This window comes from Agelaius phoeniceus, chromosome 1, assembly GCF_051311805.1.
Source record: "Agelaius phoeniceus isolate bAgePho1 chromosome 1, bAgePho1.hap1, whole genome shotgun sequence".
Taxonomy (NCBI): Eukaryota; Metazoa; Chordata; class Aves; order Passeriformes; family Icteridae; genus Agelaius; species Agelaius phoeniceus.
In genome coordinates, this window is record NC_135265.1 from 127,121,818 (window position 1) to 127,147,148 (window position 25,331).

Here is a 25,331-nt window from a genome sequence, read left to right on the forward strand (position 1 = left end):
CAAAATGTGGAATCAAAACGCCATGACTGGAAGTAGAAAAGAAGAGCAGAGTCATCCTACAGGATGTCAGAAAGGTTAAAGTACAGAATCGTATAAAGTACAAAGGTAACAAAAAATTGTCATTAGAGTAACATCCTCTGATTTTGGTTAGGAGGAAAAAAGAGCAGATGATACAGAAAAGACTTCTTTTACTTCATCAAAAGGGTTAGCTGACCAGCTATTAAAGAAAATCAATTTTTACCAGAGGGTATGCAATAAAAAAATTGTCTAATCAATGTTTGACTAAGTGAATTTGATGGAAATAATCTGATAACATTCACAGTAGTGTGTTCAAAGGACAAGCTGAATCTGTGTGTGGACTATTAGTGATTCTTTCCAAAAACTTATGGAGGTCTTGTAAGGTAAAGAAACAGTGGGTATGGGAAGGTATTATACCTATTTCTAAGAAGAAGAGATCCAGAAAATTATTAGCTGAGACTAGCTTTGATTCTAAGAAATGCACTAAAACACATTCTTAGAAATCAATTTATCAAGACCAAGAAATTAATAAATTGGTTAAAAAATCAGGAGCATATTATGCTGAAGCAATATAATTTCCTTATTTGACAAGACAAGACAAATTTAATGGAGAAAGAGATGTACTATAAAGTCATTGTCATGGTTTAGCAATGACACTCCCAATTTAGTACCCTCTGAGACTCTCCCAAATGAGATTTCACTTACTCGCTCACACCCTTCTCCTTCCCCCTTCCTGCTCCAGGGATAGAGTTGAGAACTGGAGGCACAAAGGGGTGAAAATTGCAGTTTGAGACAAGAACAATTTACTGGAAACAGCAATGAGATTAAAAAAAAAGGAAAGAGTAACAGCAAAAATATTAATAACAAAAGGTAATAGACAGAAACAATTTACACAGAAAGCCCATGGCCAGTACCAACTAATTTTTCCACACCACACCACACCATACCACACCACACCACACCACACCACACCACACCACACCACACCACACCACACTACACTTTCTCCCAGCTGGAAAAGGAATGCCTTTCTTTCCAGAAATCAGAAAAAAAGTCCTTTTCCTCTGTCCCTGGCAGTGGTGTAAAATGTTATTCAACAATATTTGGGTGATGGCCAGGCCCTCTCAGCAGAGCACACAGCAGCCCACAGCTGCTGGGCTCAAGCAGTCCGATCCTCTGGGCTCAGTCTCCCGGCAGCTGGGACCACAGACACACACACCACCACTCCTGGCTACTGTAAAAAAATAACTCTGCCCTGGATGAAACTAGGACAGTCGTTTAAACAAAGTTTGACACACTTACTTTTCAGTTTTCATAAGCATGTTCAGGAAAGTTGTCTAGAAGAAGGTGTCTTAAGGTAGACAGCCAATGGAAAAACAACGACTGTGTACAACACAGTATTAAGGAAAATAACTGTTAATTTTTCAGTTTCCTTTGTTAATGATTTTTAATGGTATTTTTTATATGTGAGACAACATAAAGAACAATTTTAGGATAAGCAAGCAGGAGTGCTGCACAGGCTTGCAGGATTTTATTTACTTTGAAGTACTTGAGGCTTCAAAAGTGTTCAAAGAACTTTGTATTTCTGAAAAGAAGTTTGTATCACATTTATAGGTGGATATACACATAAGTCATTAATACAGAGCAACTGATGTCTATGATGTGCTATATCATCATAATTTTCTTGTGTGTCCAAGTCATTAGATTCATTTTTTCCTGTAATGGTATAATCCTCTTTAATATCTCAGTTCAGGATCTACATTCCTTTATTTTAACTTTTCTAGTTTTATGATCTGTGTGAAAATAATCTCATTTAATCTTACCTATGTGAAATTCAGCATGAGCCTAAATGTGAGACAACAACTTTTTTAGGTGCAAGACAGATAACTAAATAATAAAAGGACTTTCATTTTTTGTTTAGGCCTTAAAAAAAATTTGAGAACATTTAGTCTTTGCTTCAGAAAGCTGTTAAACGCATTATTAATTTTAAGCATGTTCATTGAATATCTTAAAATGTACTTAGAGTAGCGCTCAGGAATCAGTTAAATTCTAACATAGCTGTAAACTCCATCATCATCCATCCTAATTTGCATTGCATTGAGGGGGACCTAAATCTCAGAAGATTCAAAATTGTTCTGAAGTTTCTTTTTAGTGCACCACTTCTGCAGGAAATCACACACTTAAAAAAATCTGCATCTTAAAATTGTTTTGCATCTCGTTGTATTGGTCTAGCCTCCAGCAAAAATTAATTGTACCAGCAGCACATCTTAGGATCTTTGAAACACAAGGTGAAGATTAAAGGTGCTGACACAAATGTGTTAAAACACTCTTTGGGAGAAATGTTTTGATAAAATAAAACATCACAGTTTGTCTTTTTAATTTAGTGGTGTTTTTTTCACTAAAGCAAATCTGTGTCACCATATGAAAGCCCATTTACTGTTTCTTTCCTGTGTTTACTCTCCAATATACCAAAGTAGAACCAACCATAAGTAGTCTGATGGACTGTTATTCTGCTTCTTTTCATCATAAAATGCTTTAATTATTCGTTGTTCATTTCAGTCCACTACCATGTTATATGGCATATTAAGTACATGCCTGAAAGCATTTTCTCCATTTCAGAAGCCTTTGTTACACTTTCTGATTCTGGAAGCTGTTGATAGTGTGCAACCATTCCCAGCTGCTCAAGGAGTGGAGCCAAGCCCCAGGACAGGTGGAGCAGAGCCACCATAGACATGCTGCCTGTGGCTGGCCCTCCCTCAGGGCATGGAGCACATCCTTTCTCTATGGCTGATGTCCTGGGAGCTGGCTAAAAGCCTTATCTGGCACCCCTCTGGTAGTAACAAGGTTGAGAGGGTTTGAGAAGGATGACAAGGGCACCTACTTTTGAGTCTTTTGAAAAAAACAAAAACAGTGTGCAACAGGCTGGCAATAATGGTGCCATTTTTATTGCCATAAAAATGAGCACAATTACTGCAGACTCTGCTGCATGAGGGGATCTGCTGGAGATCACATTGGGGAAGGGGAAGTCAAAACCAGTGTGGTGGTACTGGTACAACTGAGAGTGCAGGGTCCCATATCACATCCAAGTCTGCTTTCTGAGAAAGCTAGTTACTTGACAAATCCCCAGGGTCAAAGTGATATCTGTACAATGTGGTAAAGCAGGGCACTAGGATTTGGAAGAGAAATGGAAAGGCAAGTTACAGGGCACTGCCAGGGTATCTAGTCAATCTCTTTGCTCTACACAATTTAATGTTATAGTTGACCTAGAAACATTTCCAAAACTGTTTTATCCAAGAAAAGTAATCCCTATGTGGATTATTTTCATCCTTGCCAGACTTCGAGCTTCTTTGGAGTGCCGCAAGCAAAACCAGCAGGCCCCAGTGTCACCTCTTGAAGACTCAGTGAGGAGTTATTCCATTCCCAGACCTCCAGTATTCCTATTGCTGTCTGGGAATGAAGCTGGCTAGCCTAAGATCCATCCTGCTGAGGCACATCCTGGAGTGAGACAATGAACAGAATGGATTTAGAGAATAGATTAAAAAAGTCAGGAGAACCTGAGTGAAATAGCCTCTCACTGTGTTGGCTTGGCTGTAACCAGAACCAGCCGCTGGTGTTGAGTTCCCACAGCACTGCCCAGATGTAGCACACAGTGACCCTGCAAAGGCTTCCCTCCAGGACAAGTTTTTTCCCAGCTGTTCTCTGAAATTTCTGGTGTACAGTTCAGCACTCTCTGAGTGGTGTAAGATAGCACAATGATTTCCCATTACCAATCACTTTGTCACGTAATGCAGTTGAAATGTATATTTAACACGCCTGATTTACCTTGCTACTAATTATCTACATTAAACGGCCTTTACTTTACAATTTCATAACTCCCATGGCCTCTGGAACAAATTCTTTTATTTTAATGTCTAATATTAATATAGTGGAAAGGGATATTCTTTTATTTACATGGTATGGTTATTTTTTATGTCAGTGGGGTTTTTTTGACACAAATATTTTATCAATTTCTGCAGTACATTTTACTTTTATAATCTCAAACAGAAAACTGATTGAATTATGTTGCACATCTTGCATTTCCTTTGGTTTTTCAGGCTTACAGCAGAAGCTGAAAGAATTGCTTGCAGTCCTTCTCTACTTGCCCTCTGCTTCTTAAGTTTGTTGTAAATATAGTTTATAGAGTTTGGTGGCGTCTGGTTTGCCTCAGAGCCATCCATTATTTTGAGTTGCTTTTCTGAGCACTTCTGAGCACCCTTCATTGCAGGAAAAAGTGTGAAAAGGACACTGGTGGGCAACTTGATTTCATCTTCTAGTACAGGAATCTTCTTGAGGTCATTCCTCCCTCTCAAAAACATTAATATAAACTCAACAGGTTCTGCACCAATCAAGGAGTACCATTCCATTAGAATACTGCAGGATTTTGCATCATTACTGTAACACTGTGCCACTGGTAGTGTATTATCAATCTTTTTAAACCCATCATATAATAAAAGTTACTGGAGGTATAAGTGTCTTTCTTAATTCAATACTGTCCTGGATTTCCAACAACATTTTTCTTTATATTTTCTTTTTCTTAATGAACTTGTGCATCCATCATTATTACTGATCTACAAGAGACTAAAGACAGAGTCCAGAAAACAGAAAACAAACCTTATAAAGTATCTCCTGACACTTTAGTCTTACATTAAATTGTGGTTACAACCCCTACATTATTCTATACACTGAATGAAAAAAAATATGCTTATGGAACATAATTTTTCTATGACTACATTATATTAACACAATATAGTGTGATATTTCTTTTGAATCAAAGTGATTCTTTTTCTACAGAAATGTATCCTCCTGATGCTTTTGATTATTTTTCTTTATGAGTAAAGCTATTTTATTTCAGTACTAAGCCCAGTGGAATGGGCTTAAGATAAATGTTGTTCTGCAGTTCTTCTCCTGACAAAAGATTTAGCTTCCATAAAAAATCCCCACATTTCTAGATATGTTTAAATAGAGAGATTTTAAGTCCAGCAGGATATTATTTACATTCATTTCATCAAAGAATGTTGCCGGTGGTCACATTTGAAACAGTCATTACTGTACAGAAAAAATATAATTTAGTTTCAAATTTTTACTTGAACAGTACAAATTTTGCTAACGTTGAGAATTTAAATAGTATTCTCAATTACATTAAAAAGCTTAAAAGGCACAAATACAAGCTATAGCAGACCCAGTGATTCAATTTGAACCTTTGTTTGTTTGTTTGTTTTCTTTCAATAAGAAAGAAGACCTCCATGTCAAATAACTAATATCACAGGAATAATTTTTTTTAATATCTGCTGATGGAAAGCAGCACATTTAAGTCCTCATTTTTAAATTATGATGGTGTAATTGCAATCAGTTTTATCCCATAGGTGTTTAAAACAGTACGTGTGGTCAGAGGGGCTGGGAAAGGCAGACAGAGGTTTAGGTTTGCCCTTTCACATGATTCAGAGCATGATTGTACAGCACTTCATAGCTTTAGAGAGGGGGGAAAATGGGGGGGAGAAAGATATTTCAGATCCTTAGCAATAGGAAAACATTTTGCTTCTGTTTATCTTGAAATAAATCACAGATAAAGAAAAAGACCAAAATATATAAAATGCTACTGGCATCTTGATTTCTTCATTCAATCATATTATTCCTAACCTGTGGTGTAACTCCAATAATAACTAGGACAATGAAACTTTTTTTTTTAAAATCTTCCTATTCACTATTTTAAAAATACTGCTAACACCACTTAAAAAGGAGACTAGGGCAGGTATTGCCTCTCAGATCATCACTGTATGATAAATCTTACATTTTGCTCATGTTTTTTGCTTTTATTCACCATCAGTTTTTAAATGGTGGCATTGACACAGATCCATTTAGAAGTAGGTCCTGTGTAAAGACTAGCACTTGTCTTTGTAACAATCTTCCCTCAAGTTATCCCTTAGACTTATACAGTATTTCCTCAGGTTTTTTTTCCTCTTTTAAGAGGATGTGACTCCAGTTTATACACACCTGCACAGGAGCTGCATCCCTCTTCCTATCTCAGTACTCTTCCTCTTGCATAAGGTGATACATGGTATCACATGAATGGTCTTGTCTTTTTCCACAAAAGCCCAGACACCATAACCACATTCATGCTCAGAGATTAGCAAATTTGGAGAATAGGCTGTTCACTTATTATTGTTGGGGTTTTTTCCTGGTGTTTAATTTTCTTTCTTAGTTTTTACTTCTTCTATGAAACCTGAAGCAATATACTATCAATAAAATATCTAACTGTAAACTTATCTTTTTTTTTTTCATGGTTTTTAATCACTGTTTATACCACAGTAGAACAGAAAACATATTCACAATCTTCTGATGGCATTGAAATGATTGACTCCTTTCTTATTCAATTGAAATAATTATGACTCCTTTCTTTTCCAAGAATTTTGGCTGCTAATACAAATGAGAAAACTTTGGCTTATAAATCAGAAAGTAAATTCCTAAAAGATCCAGAGTATTGATGGGTTTGCCTGCAGGCAAACAGAAACAGTAGTTTTAGTCACACATTTCCTTTAAACCTTGACAGCCTGAGGCCGATTCCTATCCCTTATTGCAATGTGAGATTTCTACCCTTTATTACTGCATGGATTCTTGCATTTAATATAAGAAATAATCACTTTGGACTCAACATGTTGTCTTCCATATGAAGATGATATCTTCTGTAGGTATTCTGCTGCATTTCAGTTAGGATAAAAAGACTAGTGCCTTCAACAAATTAAAAAATCAGAAACTGACAACATGGTATTTTTCTACATTTGAGTTTTAGTGAAGAAGGCATCATGGAAACAGTATCAAGAGTTGTAGACACTGCTGTTCAGAAACTGTTCTGTTAAGTCTTATGTTCATGACAGAGAATAGAGAAGGGCCTGTCTGGACATTGCAAATGAACAGAGGAATTCTTCATTTTCAGGAATTTAGTAAACCCTTAATTGCTGCAGTAATCAGAGATGCAGAATGCTGTGCTTCAGAGAACCACTTAGTGGACTTGCAATTAGGCATTGGTTCTCACATAATGTAACACCTCTAATTATATAGAAGGCTGTAATTTGGTCTGGGAGATGCTGATGTACTGCAAGGGCACTATTTAAGTGGCTTACAGAGAGCAACAGAAATATGATGCTGGGTTATAAATTTAGTACTCTGTGAATAACAAGGAAGGTTGGATAAGTGAGACACTATAACACATTTTAAAGTCTTATGAATTATATTAGAAGAAGAAATTTAAAGTATACTTAATTGGAAAGAAAATGGATTGCTAAGTAAAATTACAAATAGCGTGGAAGGCTGTGTGAAACACAGAGGGTCAATAGCAATATATTATTATGCAGTGAATTATAAAAATAAAATTACCATTAAGCTTTATTTCTCAGTGAAGTCAGTTAGTCTTGGAGCATACTGTCTGAAAATATGTTATCCACCCTACCAGAACTGATATTTAGTGCTGTTGATTCATAATGTCAAATGTAATTTTGTTTTTTAAAGCATAGGGTACAAATTGCATGCCTTTTTGGTATTGCATGCCAGTATTTCTAAAACTTCTGGGAAAAGCATTGGCTATTTTATTGAAAAGTAAAAAATGTACTCATAATCATATGTGATTTGAATCCTAAAAAATTACCATTTCTAATACCTATTGTCATAAAAATATATGTTGCATTTTTCAGTTTTGCATGAGTGAGGTTATTCTAAGAAGCAGCATGACAAACATGAATCTCACATTGTTAGAGAAGTGACCCTCCTGGAACTGCTTTAAAGTGTTAGTACTGTCATTGAGGGGAAAAGGATATTGAGCCTCTACCCTTGGGATCCCCAAAGGCAATGCCTACATTAACCTTCATCTATTTGTGACTGCAAATAGACATGCAGCAAAGTAGTATTGATTGTGTGCATTAGATCAGTCAACACTGTTTTGTTCAACCCACCCTGAAGAAGACATTCTAGATGGTTTTAGAGCAGAACATATTGACCTGAGTGTTCTTACTCTGCTTTACAGCAGAAGAGGGTCAGTTGAAATCAACTTCATGCAATGAATAAACCTGTAAGGAAGAGATCTCTAAGGCACACTACTTAGAACATTATATTTTTCTCAAAATTCGGTCTTTTGTTTGGAGCATAGATTTTTGCAAAATTTAGCAACTAGTAAAAATCATGGGAAAAAGCAAAGAAAAATTGACAGCGGCATGGAGTTGTTTTCATGCTTTGGATTTTGTTTCTTTTGCTTTCTTTAACAAAGGTACTAAATTGAGCACATTTTGAGTCTGGGAAACTTGCAAGAATCTCACTATGAATCCAAGTTTGAATTGCTTCATGACTGGAAACATCATACAGTGATGTATGGGTTAAACACTGTTTAGATTATAACTCTGTTTGGCTACAGAAGACTTCTCTTGGGTGGCATGGGAGGAAACTGGAATCCATTATTACCTCAGAAGGTTTTCAAATGCAGAGTCTGAATCAATTTCACTCCAAATCACAATTTAGTTTTTCTCAGACATACTACCAGCATTTAGTCAACTATGAGAATCCATGCCACAGTTCATGTTATCTTTGAAAGTTTTGGATTCATAAAAAAAGATGCAGCAAAATCTAACCTGTAAAATCAGATAAGATACAGCTTTTAAATTACTTAGAGCTTTTAGGTTTCCCTCTCTTCTTGCTGCCTAAAATTTAGGCCACCCATTTAAGAATATTATGGGAAACTACTTCATTTTTTCCTGTAGTTCCCTTGAGTTCTCCATGTCACCCTTTCCTACTACATCCCCAAAACGCTTCCATCCTGTGTTATAACAGTAATGCATTCAGTATCCACTATGACAATGTACATTTCTATTGGTATATCAAAACCAACCTTTGCATATGCTGGTTTAAGTCTCATCCTAGCCTCCTGCTGCTGTGAAAGTTAGCACAGGGAAGAGGCAATCTCTTAAAGCACTTCCTCCCTGTACATAAAGATACCTTTTATTCAGTTTTGCAACTGTCAAACTTCAAAGATAACCCCAAACATTATTAATTACTAAATAGTGGTGAAAAGGTTCCTATCCTAGCTACCCATGGGGTAAAAAAATCCTAGTGACTCCTGAAACTTGTACTCATGACAAGAATTTCATGTTTATAAAGATGTAAGATACATATTTTTCTAAGAAACTAGCTCAATTTGGTCATCTGCTATGTACATCTGATACATCTGGTACATATGCTACACATCAGTACAGGCTGACATCAGGTATTATTGACAGCATCCTGTGCTAAGTGTTCCCTCGAAATCTTTTCCTACAGATAATGCTATGGCACTACCCTGTCCTGGGGTTAGGAGTTGAGTAGAACTGGCTACTTAAAAGGCACTGCAACAATAGTCAGTGTTTTTGCAGCGTTTTTTAAAAATATAAGAGAATTTAATTGAATTTAATTAATTAAAAAAACCTTGCACATATTTTTTGTTGTCCAGACATGTAAAGTGCTTAAAAATCATGTTTATATATATATATATATATATATATATATTTATTTATTTATTTATATATACATATATATATATATATATATATATATATATATACATATATATATACTGGGCCAAAATTCCATTTCTTTCACTTCAAAACACTGAAAAGACTAAAAGCCCCTCCATCTTGCAGCATGTTAAATGCAGAGTAAATGTATGAATGCAAACCAAACCCTAAGGTGAGCAAAAGCATTCCTAGCCAGAAAATCAAGCTGTCTTATGGGGACAAACTATAATTTCAGTTTTCTCTATCACAAAAAATTAAACTGCATAAGATCCATATCACCTACAGATGTCTTGGGAAGTTAGTTTCTTCTGGGTACAACTTTTTCCTCATGGACTTGGAGAAAAGCTGGTGCTTCAATAAGTGATCTAAGTTATTCTCAATCTTAAATAATTAACTGAGTAAAAAAAGTCACAAAATTTTATTAAAAAATGTATCTTTTTTAATCAGTCAGAATATGCAATGTGTTGTGATACTTTCAAAAGGGACTAAATATGTATTATACATCTATTAAGGATTATGTATAGATCTGCATAGAGAGAGGTTGGTAGCCAAAGGGATAATCTTGTTTGATAATCTGTTTATCCCTAGAGTGCTTACTAGTGTAGTAGCTTTCTTATTGAATAAATTCATCAGTAATTAGTAAAATTTAGTTTTAGTACACTTGAATATTTCAGTTGTGAACTTTGATTAACCATGATCTGAGACTAGAAGAGAGGAAGCACGTGCTGATTAAAGGACACTTCTCAACCAGCTCTGAGGAAAGATGTTTTAATATACCCCCATAACTAGGAGTCTCTTGTTACTCAGTTCTTCCTCTTTTAAAATTGTTTTTGCAATACCCAGCTAGTTGTCCTTCATTTCATATATGTATAAAATAGTTCTTGTTCTCAAATTCTCACTCTGCTTTTCTTTTTTAAATTTCATCACACTGAATTAATACTAATTCTTCAATTTATTTTAAAAAAATCATATTTTAACTTTCTTCACTGGATTATTAAAAAACAGCTTTTTGGTACCTATTTTACATGCAGTAACATCTTTGTTAAAATGCTTTATGCACACCAATGTTAAATGAATCATAACACTGAGTGTTCCTATTATTTCATGTGGCTCTCTTTCCCATTGACATAATTCTTTGTTCATGGTCATGCTGGGGATAGATTTTATTTTCTCAGCTTGATTATGAGACTCTCATATCAGGCAATATCAAGAGCTTTAAAAATGAGACTAAGTCTTACCTATCATCTGTCTTATCATTTATCCACCAAGCATCAAAGGAATCAGTTTGCACTGAGAAATGACAGTTTGAGCTTGCAGTATGTTTGCTTCCACCCATGGCTTAAGTGATGTATTTTATTTTGTGCTAGAATCTTTATATTTCAATAAATAACAGAAGCGCTTAGGTCTGTCAAATACAAATTCTTGAGGTACTGCAAAAACTAACACATAGTATATGACATTATGCAATGTTCATGAAAACAACAGTTGGTTGTTGTTGCTTTTCTAATCTGAGTTATCAATTGCAATGTCAACCACCAGATGGAAGCAGAACTTATTAAAATTGTTAGGGATGATTGTAAAAATTGACATAAACATGTAAATTATTCTTCCATTCCCTCTGCTTCGGAAGCACTTCTGATAGATTAGATCTTCTATACAGTCATTCTACTATTTATTTGTTCCATAATATGACAGAGTTTCTTCATAAAAATTGTCAACATTTATAAAGACGTTTATGGAAGCTTCAGAAGACAAAATGAGCTTCTTATCCTATTCTATTTGATAATAGTTGCTGACAATGTCCAGGAGAATTATCTTGGATTGAAATTAAGTCACAGAAACCAGAAAGGAAGGATGACCTAGTGTGCATCAGCAATTGTTCTTTCAGACTCAATAGATAGCGGAAGTTATATGAAATTATATTTCTTCTGTAAATTAAGACGTGCTTTTATTAGGCTTGCTTGCATTGAATAGAAATATCGGGAGGTAGCAAAATTTATAATGCACATGCTTAAAAAAATCAGATGACAATATATAACACTACTTAAATAGTTCTGAAGATGGTGTTTGATCACTTCAAATCACAAACTCAACATTCAGAGAAAAATGCATCCATGTTTGATTATGTGAATGGAAACTTAAGTTTCTTTTGAAAGGTCCCTTGAGTTGTTTTTATCATTTTAAAATTTAATGCATTGAAAAACAGGGTGAGCCATAAATCTGAATATTCTTCCACTATGCATATTTCTGCTAAATCTTTGGTCCTGCTAATTCTTTGGTTCCTAAAGCTGCACAATGCAAAAAAGACATACTTGCTAGGTAAATAAGTCAGCCACAACAGTTAGTCTAAATACACACTAACTCTATACTGAAGTCCAAATTGCTTTACAGTTGTCCTGACTTTCCTATCTGGCTTGAATAAAAATGTTCCCAACTCCCTTGAAAACTGCAGTGACTATTCATGCATTTTATAATCAAACAGAAAACGTGTGATGTCAGCTACACAGTCAGCTAATACTCCTCAGGAATTTTGATATGAAGGTTGTAACCTAAAATGATGACTCAGCTGAAAAAATATTAGTTCTTGACCCCTGTCTCTGATTCAGGGCAGATGGCTTTGTTTTTTCAACAAGTCAGAATAAGAATCCTAACAAATTCATTAAATTCCATGTGTTTTTCCTACTAAGTGCCTAAAGATGAAATTATATGACAACCACGAGGAAGAATATATTGATTGGTAATTAATTTCCTTGGAGAATCCTTGGCTAAAATCCATTCACTTGTGTACTGCATTTATATTGTTAGAAATGTTATTCACTTTGTCCTGTACACAGTTTTGGGAAGGAGAGGAGAGGATTCTTTAACAAGTAATTATATAGATTTATGTATCTTGGGTCAGGCCTCAAATGCAGAAAAATTCTTGCTTGTAATCTTAATAGGACAATTATGCAAGAAAGTAGAATTTACTTTGGGGTCTATCATTCCATGATTTGTTTACAAGTCAAAGAGGAATTCACACATCCTTAGTCTAGTCACATTTCCCTGTATGTTTGTCTGTAAACCTTGAAAATTTGTCCATCTGAATGTTCAGTCCGTGTCAAAGATGGAATTTAGATAATTGCCATTTATATAAGAAACCTTAGCAGCAAAGAAAATAATGAAGTGCACAATTGGGCTAATCAGACTTGTAAAATGTCTCTCAGGGTGCAAGGGGAATAACACTAAATGGGAAATTTGTAGGGCTCTTATTTTAAACACAGTGTGACAGGACCATAGCATGTCAATGGGTAGTAATCAATTGCCTATGCCTGTTCAGTTTACAGTGACTGGTTTTAATTGAGCAACTGACATAGTGTAAAAATTCTTTTTCCTCCTGAAAAACTTATCTATTATATGTAGATAAGGAAAATCTTAGCTGAAAATCAAAGTGGAACACCACTCAGTCTGCCATGTCCCAGTCATGCTACTGATTAGCCTCCCTCCCTCCTATTCAAACTGCTATATTGCCTTGGCATATTGACAAACTCATCTTTTCTGATGCGAAAACTATTTCAGGAAAGAAAGAAAATATCTCAATCTCTTCTGCTTCAATACCACTCCTGCATAATAAAAATATGATTCTCTTTGTTTACTGTATACTTAGTATTTCTTGGACACAAAAATATATATTTGCAAAGAAGACATCTGCTTTAAGATTCTTCCTGGAGGTGTATAACAGCCCTTCTCAAAACTTATCAGAATTAGTCTTTTTGCAATATTTAATTTTTCAAGAATTCCTCAAAACTCTGGAAAAGTCAGTATACATGAGGTTGAAAAGAAAGGTAAAAAGTTTTATTGACAAATGTCACCCGTAAAGATTATATAAGATGTTATTTCATATTGTGTTGCAGTTTTAAACCTTTATATTAATTTGCCATATACTGAACTACCAAATAAAAGGCCAACAGATAATTTTGTTCCTTTACTATGAGGAACACTTGAACTAATTAAAAGTAATTCAGCAAATTATCTAAAACCATTTAGTCAAATATAGAGAGAGGTCAAACCTAGGGCAACACTATTTAAATCAAATTGAATTCCAGCTAGAGAACGGACTTCAAATAGATTTTTAATTGCAGTATTTTGTCCACAGGGCATTCTATCACACACACTTTGTTTTCAAGTAAAATCCACCAGAATATCCTCCATCAGGGCAGTGCTATGCCTCTCTTGATTACAGAATTTCTGTATTATGAAGTATGTAAATACATTCTAGGGCTTTCATTCTTTGGTCATCTTGCTTATAGTTAATCTCTCCAGCCAAACACTGAGTGCTTCCCCTGACTGATTCATTTCACTAAGCAGAAAAAGAGGAAACCAAAACATGACACTAGAGCACAGAACCTGCTGAGAAGGGTGAAACCCTCCATGAAGGGCCCTGTCATTTTATTGCTCTCTGTCAGCACTGCCTGAGCACAGAGAATGCCAAGCTCAGATTTTTTTGGGACTGCCCCAACCACAAGGGCATGCAGCTTTGGGCTTCTACTGTGTTCCAGTTATATGCAAAGCCATCAGTGTTTCCTCTTCTATTCTTCTAGATCCATGTGGATTTCAACCCTAGAAAGAAAGGGAATGGTGAGCTATAATCATTAGGACAACAGAAAAGGGACTGTGTTTTCAATGTTTCGGAATTTAGATTATGGTAATAATTAAACTGGTCTATTGGTTTGTGAGTTTTTTGCACAAAACCTTTGTTGGGTGAATAATAACTGCAACAGTATTCAGTTTTTTTACTAAGAGGACTTTCATGAAACTTTTACCTTAAAACATTTATTATTTAAAGTACCTTTGTTTACAACTAATGATAATTGTTTAAAATTAATTATATTTCAAATACTTTATTGTCAGTCTAAATTGGCTTCAGATTCATGAATTAAATGCTCAGTTCCACATATAATGTGCTTTGCTGCATTAGAAGGCTACAATGAGGCTATAAAGAGATATTAATGACCTGGACATCATTAATATCTCTTTGTAGAGATATTTTCCACTCATTATTTTCCACTCTTTCTAACACAGTATACTCCATGGGAATTATCACAACAGAACATTTTTGCACATCATGTAACCACTCAAAATTACTCAGCTGCAAATATGCTTTAAACATGTTTACAAAGGATCCTAAAATCACATACTAATGGTCTTGTCAAGCAGCTGATATCAGTAAACTCACTGAAGCCAGAACACTCCAAAAGAGGAAGGGCAGCCAGTTGCAGATAGCAGAGCAGGAGCACTGCCTGACAACACAGATGAGGACTCTTGTATCTGCCCTGGCTGGATGGAAACTCCCAGAAGAGGCTCCTGCCAGCGTGCAGGCGCTGCATTTCCTCACAGCCACAGCAGCCACATCAGAGAGTGGGAGAGCACTTTGAACCACTGGGTTTAGAACTGAGCATGATTCTGGATCTACCAAAACAGTGACACCCAGATCCAGCACAAGGCCAACTCTGGCAAATGGGACAGAAGTTCTCAGAAGGATGAAGTGATCATGTCATATGAGCATAGGATGCTGGAAACCAACCAAAAAAAAAGGCAGCAAAAAGAACAAAACATTTCTTGTTCATTCTAGACATTCTATTCAAATATCTACACAAGTCATCTCAATCTGTGAAATTCAAAGGGCCTAGATGTGCTACTTTGTAAATATTTGATTTCTAGATCAAAATTCCATTGGGTAAATGGGATTTTTTCCGAGTTAAGTGGAAACTAAAGCAGAATACTAAAAGCACCTACTAAACTGAATCAGGCCCTTCTATTAATGCTAAATTGTGTAATTAAATAAACTTGACATTGAGAACAGCTGTTTTAAATTCATTGTTTAATTGTTTTTAAATACAATAAATACCTATATTTAAAACTTTCATTATTTACTTGACAGACTTGAATCAAAGGAGCCCTTCCTGTCCGTTGGGTAAGTAAGAATATGTATATTTTCATGGATGTTTATATATTTAAAAACCATGCAATATAATTTATGTGATTATGTTGAGCATACACGTGCTATTTCAAAATGATGGTTATTTACTATACTTAAGCTTATAAAATGCAGCTTTTAGTTAATAAAGTCAGAAGCCATGGATATTTTCCTTCTCAAAAAGAAACTAAGTATGTTTTGCCTTTATTGACTAAACAAAACTTACACTAAAATATATATAGGAGTTAAACATTGCATTAAAAGGTACCTGGTTTATTAATCTATTTTCACTGACTTTATTCAGAAACCATTCTAAATATCATCTTTATCACTTGTCTAAACCATGAAAACATTGATAATGTCCTTTAAAAAATTGCGATAGTTCAATAACAGAAATAAAATAAAATTTATGAAATAGAAAAAAATCCATTTTAGCCTGATTATAAATCACTGCACTGATTTGCATATTTCAGCCATAGCCTTCATACTGTCAGAGTCACTTAAACAGTTATATGTTCACTATATTAAAATGATAACTCATCATACCAAAAAAATTCTTTTAAAAGGTGTCATATTCTAAAATATATCATTCTTCTAGAAAATGTAGACTAATATATGTATTAGTGGTAATTATCTGTATTTTACTTCTGAGTCTGAATTTCACTTTTCATGCACAATTTTCCCTTCAGCTTCTTTCTTTAAAGCTGTCCAAAGTGTCCTAACATTCTCCCTCCCTATTTTCCTTCAGAAGTGTCTTTTTTATGTGTCTTAACTCTCATCTTCCTTTGTTCACACCATACTTTCTGTTATCAAGAATAAAAACTGTAGACAAAAGATACCATACAAAATAGCCCTTTAAGGGTTAGCGCTACCATGTAATTATCAGTGACTTCCAAATTGTTGTACTAACTGCAGAATTAGAAGTCAACTTCAAACTCTGAAGTGTGGAGTACAGTTAACAAGCAAGAAAGTGTGTAAATTATGATCAAAAGTACTCTAAAAATTAGCATAAACAGGACTGAGATATATCTTGGTTTCTGTAGCATAAAGTAACTCTGGTTTGAGTACATTTTGGAATAATTGTTTGCTGTTTTTACTTTTACCTGATCAAAATGATTGGAAAATATTTGGAGGGGGTATGGGGGGTACACTGCTCTTGTTTTGCATGCTCTGAAATGTCCAAATTTGCTATCAAAGTCAGTCCCTTCTGTTAATAACTATCATTACTCCAGTTTGTAACTCATCCTATTAAGTTGGCTTTTTGGGGCCTCCACTCTCATAATGAAGTGATTATTTGAAAATATCAACTTTAAGATTAAAAAAAGAAGTTGCATGCCATTTTTGTTGAGAAGCAAAGTTTTAAGTACAACAATCTAGTAAACAAATAAAAATACAATGCTAGTGGTTACATTATTTGTCACAAAATATTAAACCCTATTTCTTATCATGATCTGAAGAACCATGCTGGCAATTTTAGTTTGTTTGCCTAGGAGGAAGCATTGTGGTTTGGCTTTGGGTTTGTCTCCATATGAGTAGATTGGTGGCCACTATGTAAATGCACATTATGTCCACATATTTATTGTATACGACTTTGTCTGTAAAACTGATTCCTCTTGGGAATTCTAATCTGAACAAATAGACTTTGTTTTTTTCCAGAACATTTCAGAAGTTTGCCTGTAATGTACTCGAATTCTTTTATGCAAGTTCATAATAATGAAGATAGATAAAATCTCTCAAAATTATTCCCTGTGTGCTGCTTTTGCCTTTTATTTCTGTATTTCCTCCACCCCCAAGGAGGGCATCAGAGGGTTAGACTACCATGTTCTAAGGAGGGGCCCAAACCAACATCCACCTCCTTGGTACCACATTAAAGAGACCCTCCTAGTCCCACAAAAACTGGGGAGTTCTTTTTTACAGAGAATGAGTTCTTGTCCCAGGATCTGTATCTGAAGTTTTAGCCCAGAGAGCTGCAACCACCAGGCTTTTAAAATACAGTAATGTTTGCAGAAGAAATGCTGACTTAACCACTATTAAGCAAACACATGGGTGCCCTTAATAGCTCTTGCTGCCAGAGTTTGTCAGAACACCAATCTAAATTACTTTTGGCTGCCTCCAGATGGCTTGATCCTGCACACCAGCCTCCCATTCATCTATCTTCTGTAACAGAGATTTGTTTCCCCATTCTCATTATGCTGCCTGCAGGACCTAATTAAGCTTTTTTGTTTTGCTATGCCTAAGCATACGACTTCTTGGTGCTTTTCCATTGCTAATTGTTTTGGCAGGGGAAGGGAACATGAAGTGTGGCAACCTAAGACCTCAAGTCTGCCACAGGTTTTTGAGCTGTGTGTATGTGCAGGGCTGCAATCATCCCATAAGAGATCCCACAAAGGAAAATTGGTTGATAAAATGTTGTATTTTTTCTGCACCCTCAGAAAGCAGCCAGAGAGAAGCAGAACCCAGCTCTTGTTGTTGTCCTGCACATCTCAAATGCAGGGAGAGAACACCTCCTGTACTCCCTTGGTAAAGACAATTCCATTTATCATTCTTTCTATGCAAAGTGCATAGCAAAGAAGAAAAACCCACTCTCCTATACTCCATGTGCAAGGCAGGGGTGTAATTTTGCACTGAATCCACAGTAACATCTTTAATGAAAGTCTCTAATGGTAGCATTCAGAAGCAAAAATTCATCAAGAATACAGTCTATTCAGATAAGAGTAACTGAATGCAATACTGTGATTTTGGGCTAAAATACAAAATTGAATTTGATATTGTGCTGTCTTCTTTTGCCTCTTAGTGATGGAGATAAAATCTTTAGGGAAGGCTGAGATATTTGTTAGTGCACACTACTGAGTGACAGCCTGTAAGGGCATAGGATAATCCTCTCCAGAAATTCCATTTTGGGATTTGTGTTTGTATTCAACATAAGCAAGACCAAGAGGTGTCTGGACTTTCTTTCCTTTTCATGTTATATAGCATTCATGCTCATGTAGGCTTAGTATTAAAAAGAGGTCATGCAAATGCTCAAAGTGCCCAGAAGACTTTAATATCAGAGGCAGGAGTTTTGGTAAATATCCACCACTGAAAATGCATCAAATTAGTTTAATGCAGAAAAGTTTGAAAGGTTCATACTTAAAAAGGCAAGGTAAGTCAAGAGTCTTGATAAAAAAATATATGGATACTGCAAAATGGACACTGCAAAAAGAACAGAGTGCCATCTCATATTAAGTTCATCCTGCTATGTGCAAAGGATGTATTATAATTTAAAAGCAATATATATTTAAAATACCAACATCTTTTAATCATCCACATCAGCTCTCCATAGTTGGAAATTTCCTAACAGTAAAGATGCATAATTATCACCTCAACAAAACAGTTATCATTCTCTCTAGATAATTAGATTGGTTATTCAATTATTAACCACCAGCTATTTCTTGGCAGCTGATTTCTCATAGCTATCTGCATTTAAGAGTTTAGCACCTGATAAATTTCAGCTAATACCACATGCAGATTTGTAACTGGTCATTGGCCTGAGCCTTAAAATTAAGATTTTATTTTGTAAGACACAGAAAATGCAGCATCTTTTAAGGCCTGTAATAGTATTATATGGTGGATAGAGGCCATAATTATTTTGTAGCTGTGTTGCACAATAAATTCTTTGAATTAATTATTTTTGATTTCTAACTATAATTGTATGTAACTTCCATAATAACTGGTGGTCAATATAACTTCACCATATGCAGAGGCAGAAAATTCTCTCACAGCAATAATAATTTTGTCAAACATAAAAATATTTCTCTTCTCTGTCACATGTCATTTACTAACATGTCCATATTGCTGAATTCAGAATAGACAGGGAGAGAAAAACAAGTGATTTTTTCCGAGTCTCCTGAAAAGAGATTCATCTACTGCCAGCTGCAGAGAATGGGCTTATTTCTGGATAAGCAGACAATAGTGCTTCAGTGAGATGGTCTTTGAAAATTACCATCCCCAGCATTGAAAAGTATTTTTTCAATTTTTTTTTTATTGCTTCCTATAAGCAGTAAAATTTTAGGTGGAAAGCCCAAAGGGAAATATAAGTGAAAATTAATGCATTGTATATATTTATTTAATGATGAATACTTTGTCTGTCATGGAAGAAAGAAGAGAGATACAAGTAAAATTAGCACTAGTCAATGCATTTTTTACATTCTTAGAAAAACACTAGTTGTCTACTCTACTACTAGAGTAGTAGTATAAACTACTACTTTCCTCACCAAGGTCCTCTTTCTAGAAAGTACGTGACAGTAGAAAATACTGAAAAGCCATGCTTTTTCCAAATAATATCCTAATCACAGTAACTTTCAAACATAGGTACTTCATTCTGCAAGAGACAGAATAGTTTTGGTGGACTCGGGTTCTTGGAAGAACTTGGAAATGCTTCTAAAATAGAAAAAGTAAATTTCATTATTTTCTTCCAGAAGAATAGTTCTAAGATACATAAAATAACTCAAATTTGTCACTCACATTTGTTCCTTTTGCTTGGTAGTATTTTCTTTCCTGCAAGGCCATTTTGCAGATCCATAGGAAGATCTGCTCTCATCTAGTTCGAGGGATCCCATTCTGCAGAAATGAGATAGTTTCAATAAAAGCCTAGCATTTGCAGGGTCTGTTATGATAATACTCAGTCCACTTCCAAAATATGCAAGTTTTTTCAGTTCGCAGTCAGTTTTTGTGGGGGGTTGGTTTGTTGATTTTTCAATGGCCAGTAGGTTGTAAGGCACAAAATAGAATGTAGCCATGGAGCATCATCTGTAACAAATTCCATCTCTCTTGTTCCTCATCCCCGTTATCAGGTAGCACCAGTGGAAGGAGCAAACACTGTTCCTACTGTTCCTACCCAACTTCTGAAGAGAGAGAGCTAAGAAAATTATTTTTCTTTGGCAGAGGAATAGTACAAAAAGAGGAGATACTGGACTCATTTTGCTCTGTTATTATGACCCAAATAAAACTACCAACCAGAACACAACCTTGTAACTCTCATTCATATTCAGGCCAGGTATTCAGGAGCTGTTTTCATGAAAATCACGGGAGGACTGAACACACCTGACAATTATTTAAACTCATTGTTTAGACCCAGGCAGTAATTTCTCGTGCTTAAAACCACTTGGGCTTTCTGACTTAGGCAGGCAGTAGCAGATTATCTGCTTTTGCAGACAATACCCTTTGAAACAACCACCTCTGATTATGCGTGAGGTTTAGCCTGGAGGCATGAGGCACATGTCAGGGCTGTGCAAGGGCTCTTTACTGGATGAGACTTTCTGGATATTCTCAGAGAGACAGGAGGGATTTGACAGCACATATGTATACCTGTGGAAGATACTGAAAATCTATCTGTACCATTTAATTTCAGGTAGTTGCACTGGCATCCTTCTCTTCCAACTTTCCAAATCCCACAAGCTTAAACTTTTCTATAACTGCCCACTTACTGTTATTTTAAGACTCTGAAATGGGCATGAATACAGCTATTTTATAAATTTATTATTTTTTTAAATTTTTTTTTGCTTGAAGCTCTCTCACAAGGAGTGGTTACCAAGCTACAGTAGTAACAATGTTGGTCCATTCCTGGGACTGAATTTTTCAGTGGTTTGGTGACATTACTCAATGTTTAAAAATCCTAGATTATGTACTTTTCCTACTGATCTGCAGTCTAAATCTAATTATTTCATGATTTCCCTATTTGCCTGATTTTGTCATTCTACATCACTTTCTCTTTCACACACAAAGCAATATATATATATTACATTAAAAAGACTAATTAATTTAGCAAAAAATGTTATTTTCCTAATTTGTAATTCCTAAATTAACTTTCATTTCAACAAACTCAATAGATATTAATCATAATAAATAATTTTTCCCCTCTCTGACTTTAAAAATATCAGTAGAAATGTTCTTCATAATTGGGAAAGGCAAGAGCATGAGATCACTTTTTTCCTTCTGGTTATTCTATTTCCCTTTCTCTTTTTTTACTGTCTACTATTTCTGTCTTCCAAGACTTCCATTTCCCTAGCAATTCGAAAAAAACAATACAGTTCCATATAATTTATGTGTTGGCTTAATGATGAACTATTCCTTAGCACTCAATATTTGTACTTTCACCTATGTACAAGATAGCCAGGAGGTTTTCTAGAGGAGGGAAAATTATTCACAAGAGAATGTCTCTGAAGGAAGTTCAGGAGCCTGAAATATTCAGGGAGTGTAGGACTGAAATCTGTAAACGTAATAGAGAGGAAAGTCAAGGGAAAATGACAACTCAAAGAAACAAAAAGTGAGATATTGCCTTACAATGGAAGATGGAGGGAGGAAGAAGGACAATATTTGCTGGGCATGTACCCTCACTGTGGGGCAAAACAATTTAAATCTAATTTCCTTTTTTTTTTCCCAAACAGCAGTGACTGACCTACAATTTATAAAAAATAGTGTTTGAAAGGTCTATGATAGCAGTATTCCTATTTCCTGTTTCTGAAGTATCAACATAGCATCTTGCCACAGCAATCTATACAGGCTTCTGCGAGTAATCAGTATGAATAAGTTTACTGAGGCAGTCATGGGCAGAAATATCATGAGACCTAAATCCCAACTCAAAACACATCTGAAAATTGAAACAGTTTTTCATGCTTCTTATGGCTGTTGCATATGAGAGACTTTATTTATTTTCACAAATTTCCAGATCATTACTGTTATAAATGATCAATCAAAAGCTAAATTATCAAAATTGCAAAAAGATTTATTTATCTTTTTGTGCGACCGAAATACAGTCCTCAAAACCACCACAGCCAAAGAGACAGCATCGAGCCCGGGATTGGTGCTGGGTGAACCTGGATCTGACCTCCATCGCATCGAATCCCCCCTCGTTCATGAGAGCCGCTTCTAGCAGGGGTGTTTTATACAGTTTATTGTGCCCGAGGTGAAAGAGTCCAAGTTTCTTTTGTAACTCTGCATATTCATAGTTGGTTCTTTCACTGTGCAGAGCTGGACAATCACCGTTTCCTGGTTGATAGCCAGCACTGATCAAATCCCGGGAAGTTGTGTATCCACGTGTATCTTTCTGGCGACTTCGTCTATCTTGATTGATGTTATCAACAAGGCAATGATCGCTCTTAGGCATTTTTCGATTACTCGGGATAACGGTGATCATCACGCTGGGTGCATCTATTCATGAGCTAAATGCCAATCCTTATCTGGCTGCCTTCAGGAATTTCAGAGTTTGAATAGACATCGCCTCTCAGGCTGCTTGTGGTCAAGTCTCGACTTGTTTGGATTTCACAATCTTTATAAAATACATTCTTTTATAGCATGAATTATTTCTAACATATATTACAATTACAAAGAAGTCTTATCTAAATTTCTTCCTTTTGATAGATATTGAAAGATATATTGAAAGATATAATTTTGAAGTTTTATATTTTGAGTTTCAAATTCCCTGTAATGCTGTACAAATCAGCCTGTGTCTACCCCTTGCTCTTCTGCATGTGTTTCTCTAACTACTTTGGTACAATAATAACAATTTAAACTCTTCTTAATATTAAGTTCTTAGCACACTAGGCCTTAAACAAATATTTGGAGGGGATGTGATGGTTGACCCCTCTGATTCCATGCTTGAAATCAGTTTGATCTTTTTTCACCAGAAACTGAAATTTGATCCATCTAACCTAACATCTTACTTGCACTTGAGCTACAAGAGAAAGATTAGTTTAAAAGAGTAAATGCTAGAAAGACAGCCAGTGCTGCTGTCTGTCAACTTTCACTTGACGGTCGGCTTCCCACCCTTATGTTGTAATATAACTGCAGTTCCTTGAAAAAGAGATTTCTTCTTTGGAGTTCAACCAACTGTGATCATAGCAATCAGCCAGTGGACTGGTTGCTTCAGAAGTTATTGCTCTACACTAGTCTGTGCATTCATTGGCTTTCTAAACAGTAAAGTCAGGAGAATGAGAGGAGGCAGTGCAGAAAGAGGCATATCAGAGAAAAACAGTGCTTACGCAGAGCAATTGGAACTTTCTGATGTCTCTCATAATTGTTAAAGATTTTTAAAAAGACAAAGAGCTTCAGGCTAGGAGTAATTGTCTTTAGTGTTGTTCTGTTAATAGCTTTTTGTGTGATACCAAGGAACAACTACTCATATCTTGTTTTACTGGGTCATTCAGCTGTGCATTCACATATTGTGGTATAACCCTAATTGAAATAAAATCATGATATGTCCTGGTATCAGGCAAGCTTTCAACTAGTAAAATTAATTGGATCATAGATTGTTTTCTATGAATTTATCTTGGTTTAAGATTTGATCTTGTTTACAAACCACTTTCTAATACCTTGGAATAATGATTTACAGACCATAATTTGAAAAGAAGCCTAACTGTATCAGGGGTATTTATAATCATATTCAATAGTCTCTGTTTGGCCCAAACAGGTGTTGATTTCAAAGGTCTTGATTTTGGCTATTTTGGTTTCCATCTCTTTGGGGGAAATTTTTTCTTAGTTTTAATTATAAACTATAGCTCAAAAGCACTATGTAGCTATCCATTGAGTTCAAGGATTTTTTTTTATCTCAGGTTCAGGTCAGACTGTTATAATTCCCACCATTCCTCAAGCCAAAGTTCAACTTTTTCTACAACAGCCACAAAAGCTCTATGTGCATGCACAAGTTTAACAGGTTATAACAACTTCTATGCTGATGTAGCAGAAAAAAAAAAAAAGAATTAGGTAATATTCTGCCTTATCAATAGTAGGATAAGAGTTTTATTGCTAAGAGTTTAATTACTGTCCTTGAAATTTAATTTTTAAAGTTTTCATATTTGGGTCTGAAATCAAAACTGGACCAGTTTTGCTCAATAAAATTAAATCCTTCATGACATATTAGAGCACAATTAAAAGTTGGAGAATAAGCCTTAAAAGTGATGTAGAAATATCAGAGTGAATCTGTTATACACAACCAGCCACTGACAGTTGACATTGTTATGGTAGTGACTGTTGTTAATGCTAAAGCATTTGTTTAATTTGAAAGGTATAAACTGATTTCCAGCAAATTTGAAGGGTTACTTTTTCTTTTCAGTTGTCTCTATCTTGTATCCAAAAAAAAAGAAAAAAAAAAAACCCTCACAAAAAAAAAATAAAAAAACCCAAACATTTTGAGCTTGCCACACTTGAATCCTGTAGCCTTTATTCTAAAGAAGGATGGAAAGTTGAATCAGCTGCCATCCTGTAACCAGCTACTTTCATCAAAGATTTTGATAACTACAGAGATAGGTATCAGAAAGAAGTTTTAAGTCCCAACAATTATAAATTTTTGTAGGTTGACAGAAAGGTTTAGGTTAGAAGGGACCTTAAATATCATCTGTTTATAACTAGTGCCACCCAGTAGATCAGGTTGCCCAAAGCCTAATCCAATCTGGTCTTGAACACTTGCAGAGGTGAAGCATCCACAACTTCTCTGGGCAACCAATTCCAGTGTCTCACCATCCTCACAGCAAATTTCTTCCTAATATCTAATTTGAATCTGTCCTCTTTCAGTTTAAAGCCATTCCCTCTTTTCCTATCATTTAGTGACATGCCTTTGTCAAAAGTCCCTCTCTTATCTCTTCTTGTAGGCACCTTTAGGTACTGGAAGACTGCTATGAGGTCTCCCCAGTCTTTTCTTCTCCAGGTGTAGCAGCCCCTGACTCTCATCCTGTCTTCATGAGAAAGGTGTTCCAGCCCTGTGATCATCTTCATGGCTCTCCTCTGGACTTGCTCTAACAGGTCCACATCCTTCTTAT

The 25,331-nt window shown here is 35.4% G+C and overlaps 1 protein-coding gene across 7 annotated transcripts in view; it reads left to right on the plus strand.

Annotated features, from left to right (window-relative positions):
- Window positions 1–25,331, plus strand: part of RALYL (RALY RNA binding protein like) — a 374,493-nt gene that overhangs the window by 300,903 nt on the left and 48,259 nt on the right. For all 7 annotated transcript variants that reach the window (XM_077186852.1, XM_054638241.2, XM_054638208.2 and 4 more), the window contains one exon: window positions 15,505–15,537. In XM_077186852.1, the coding sequence (XP_077042967.1) occupies window positions 15,505–15,537 (33 nt within the window). The remainder of the gene's footprint in view (window positions 1–15,504; window positions 15,538–25,331) is intronic.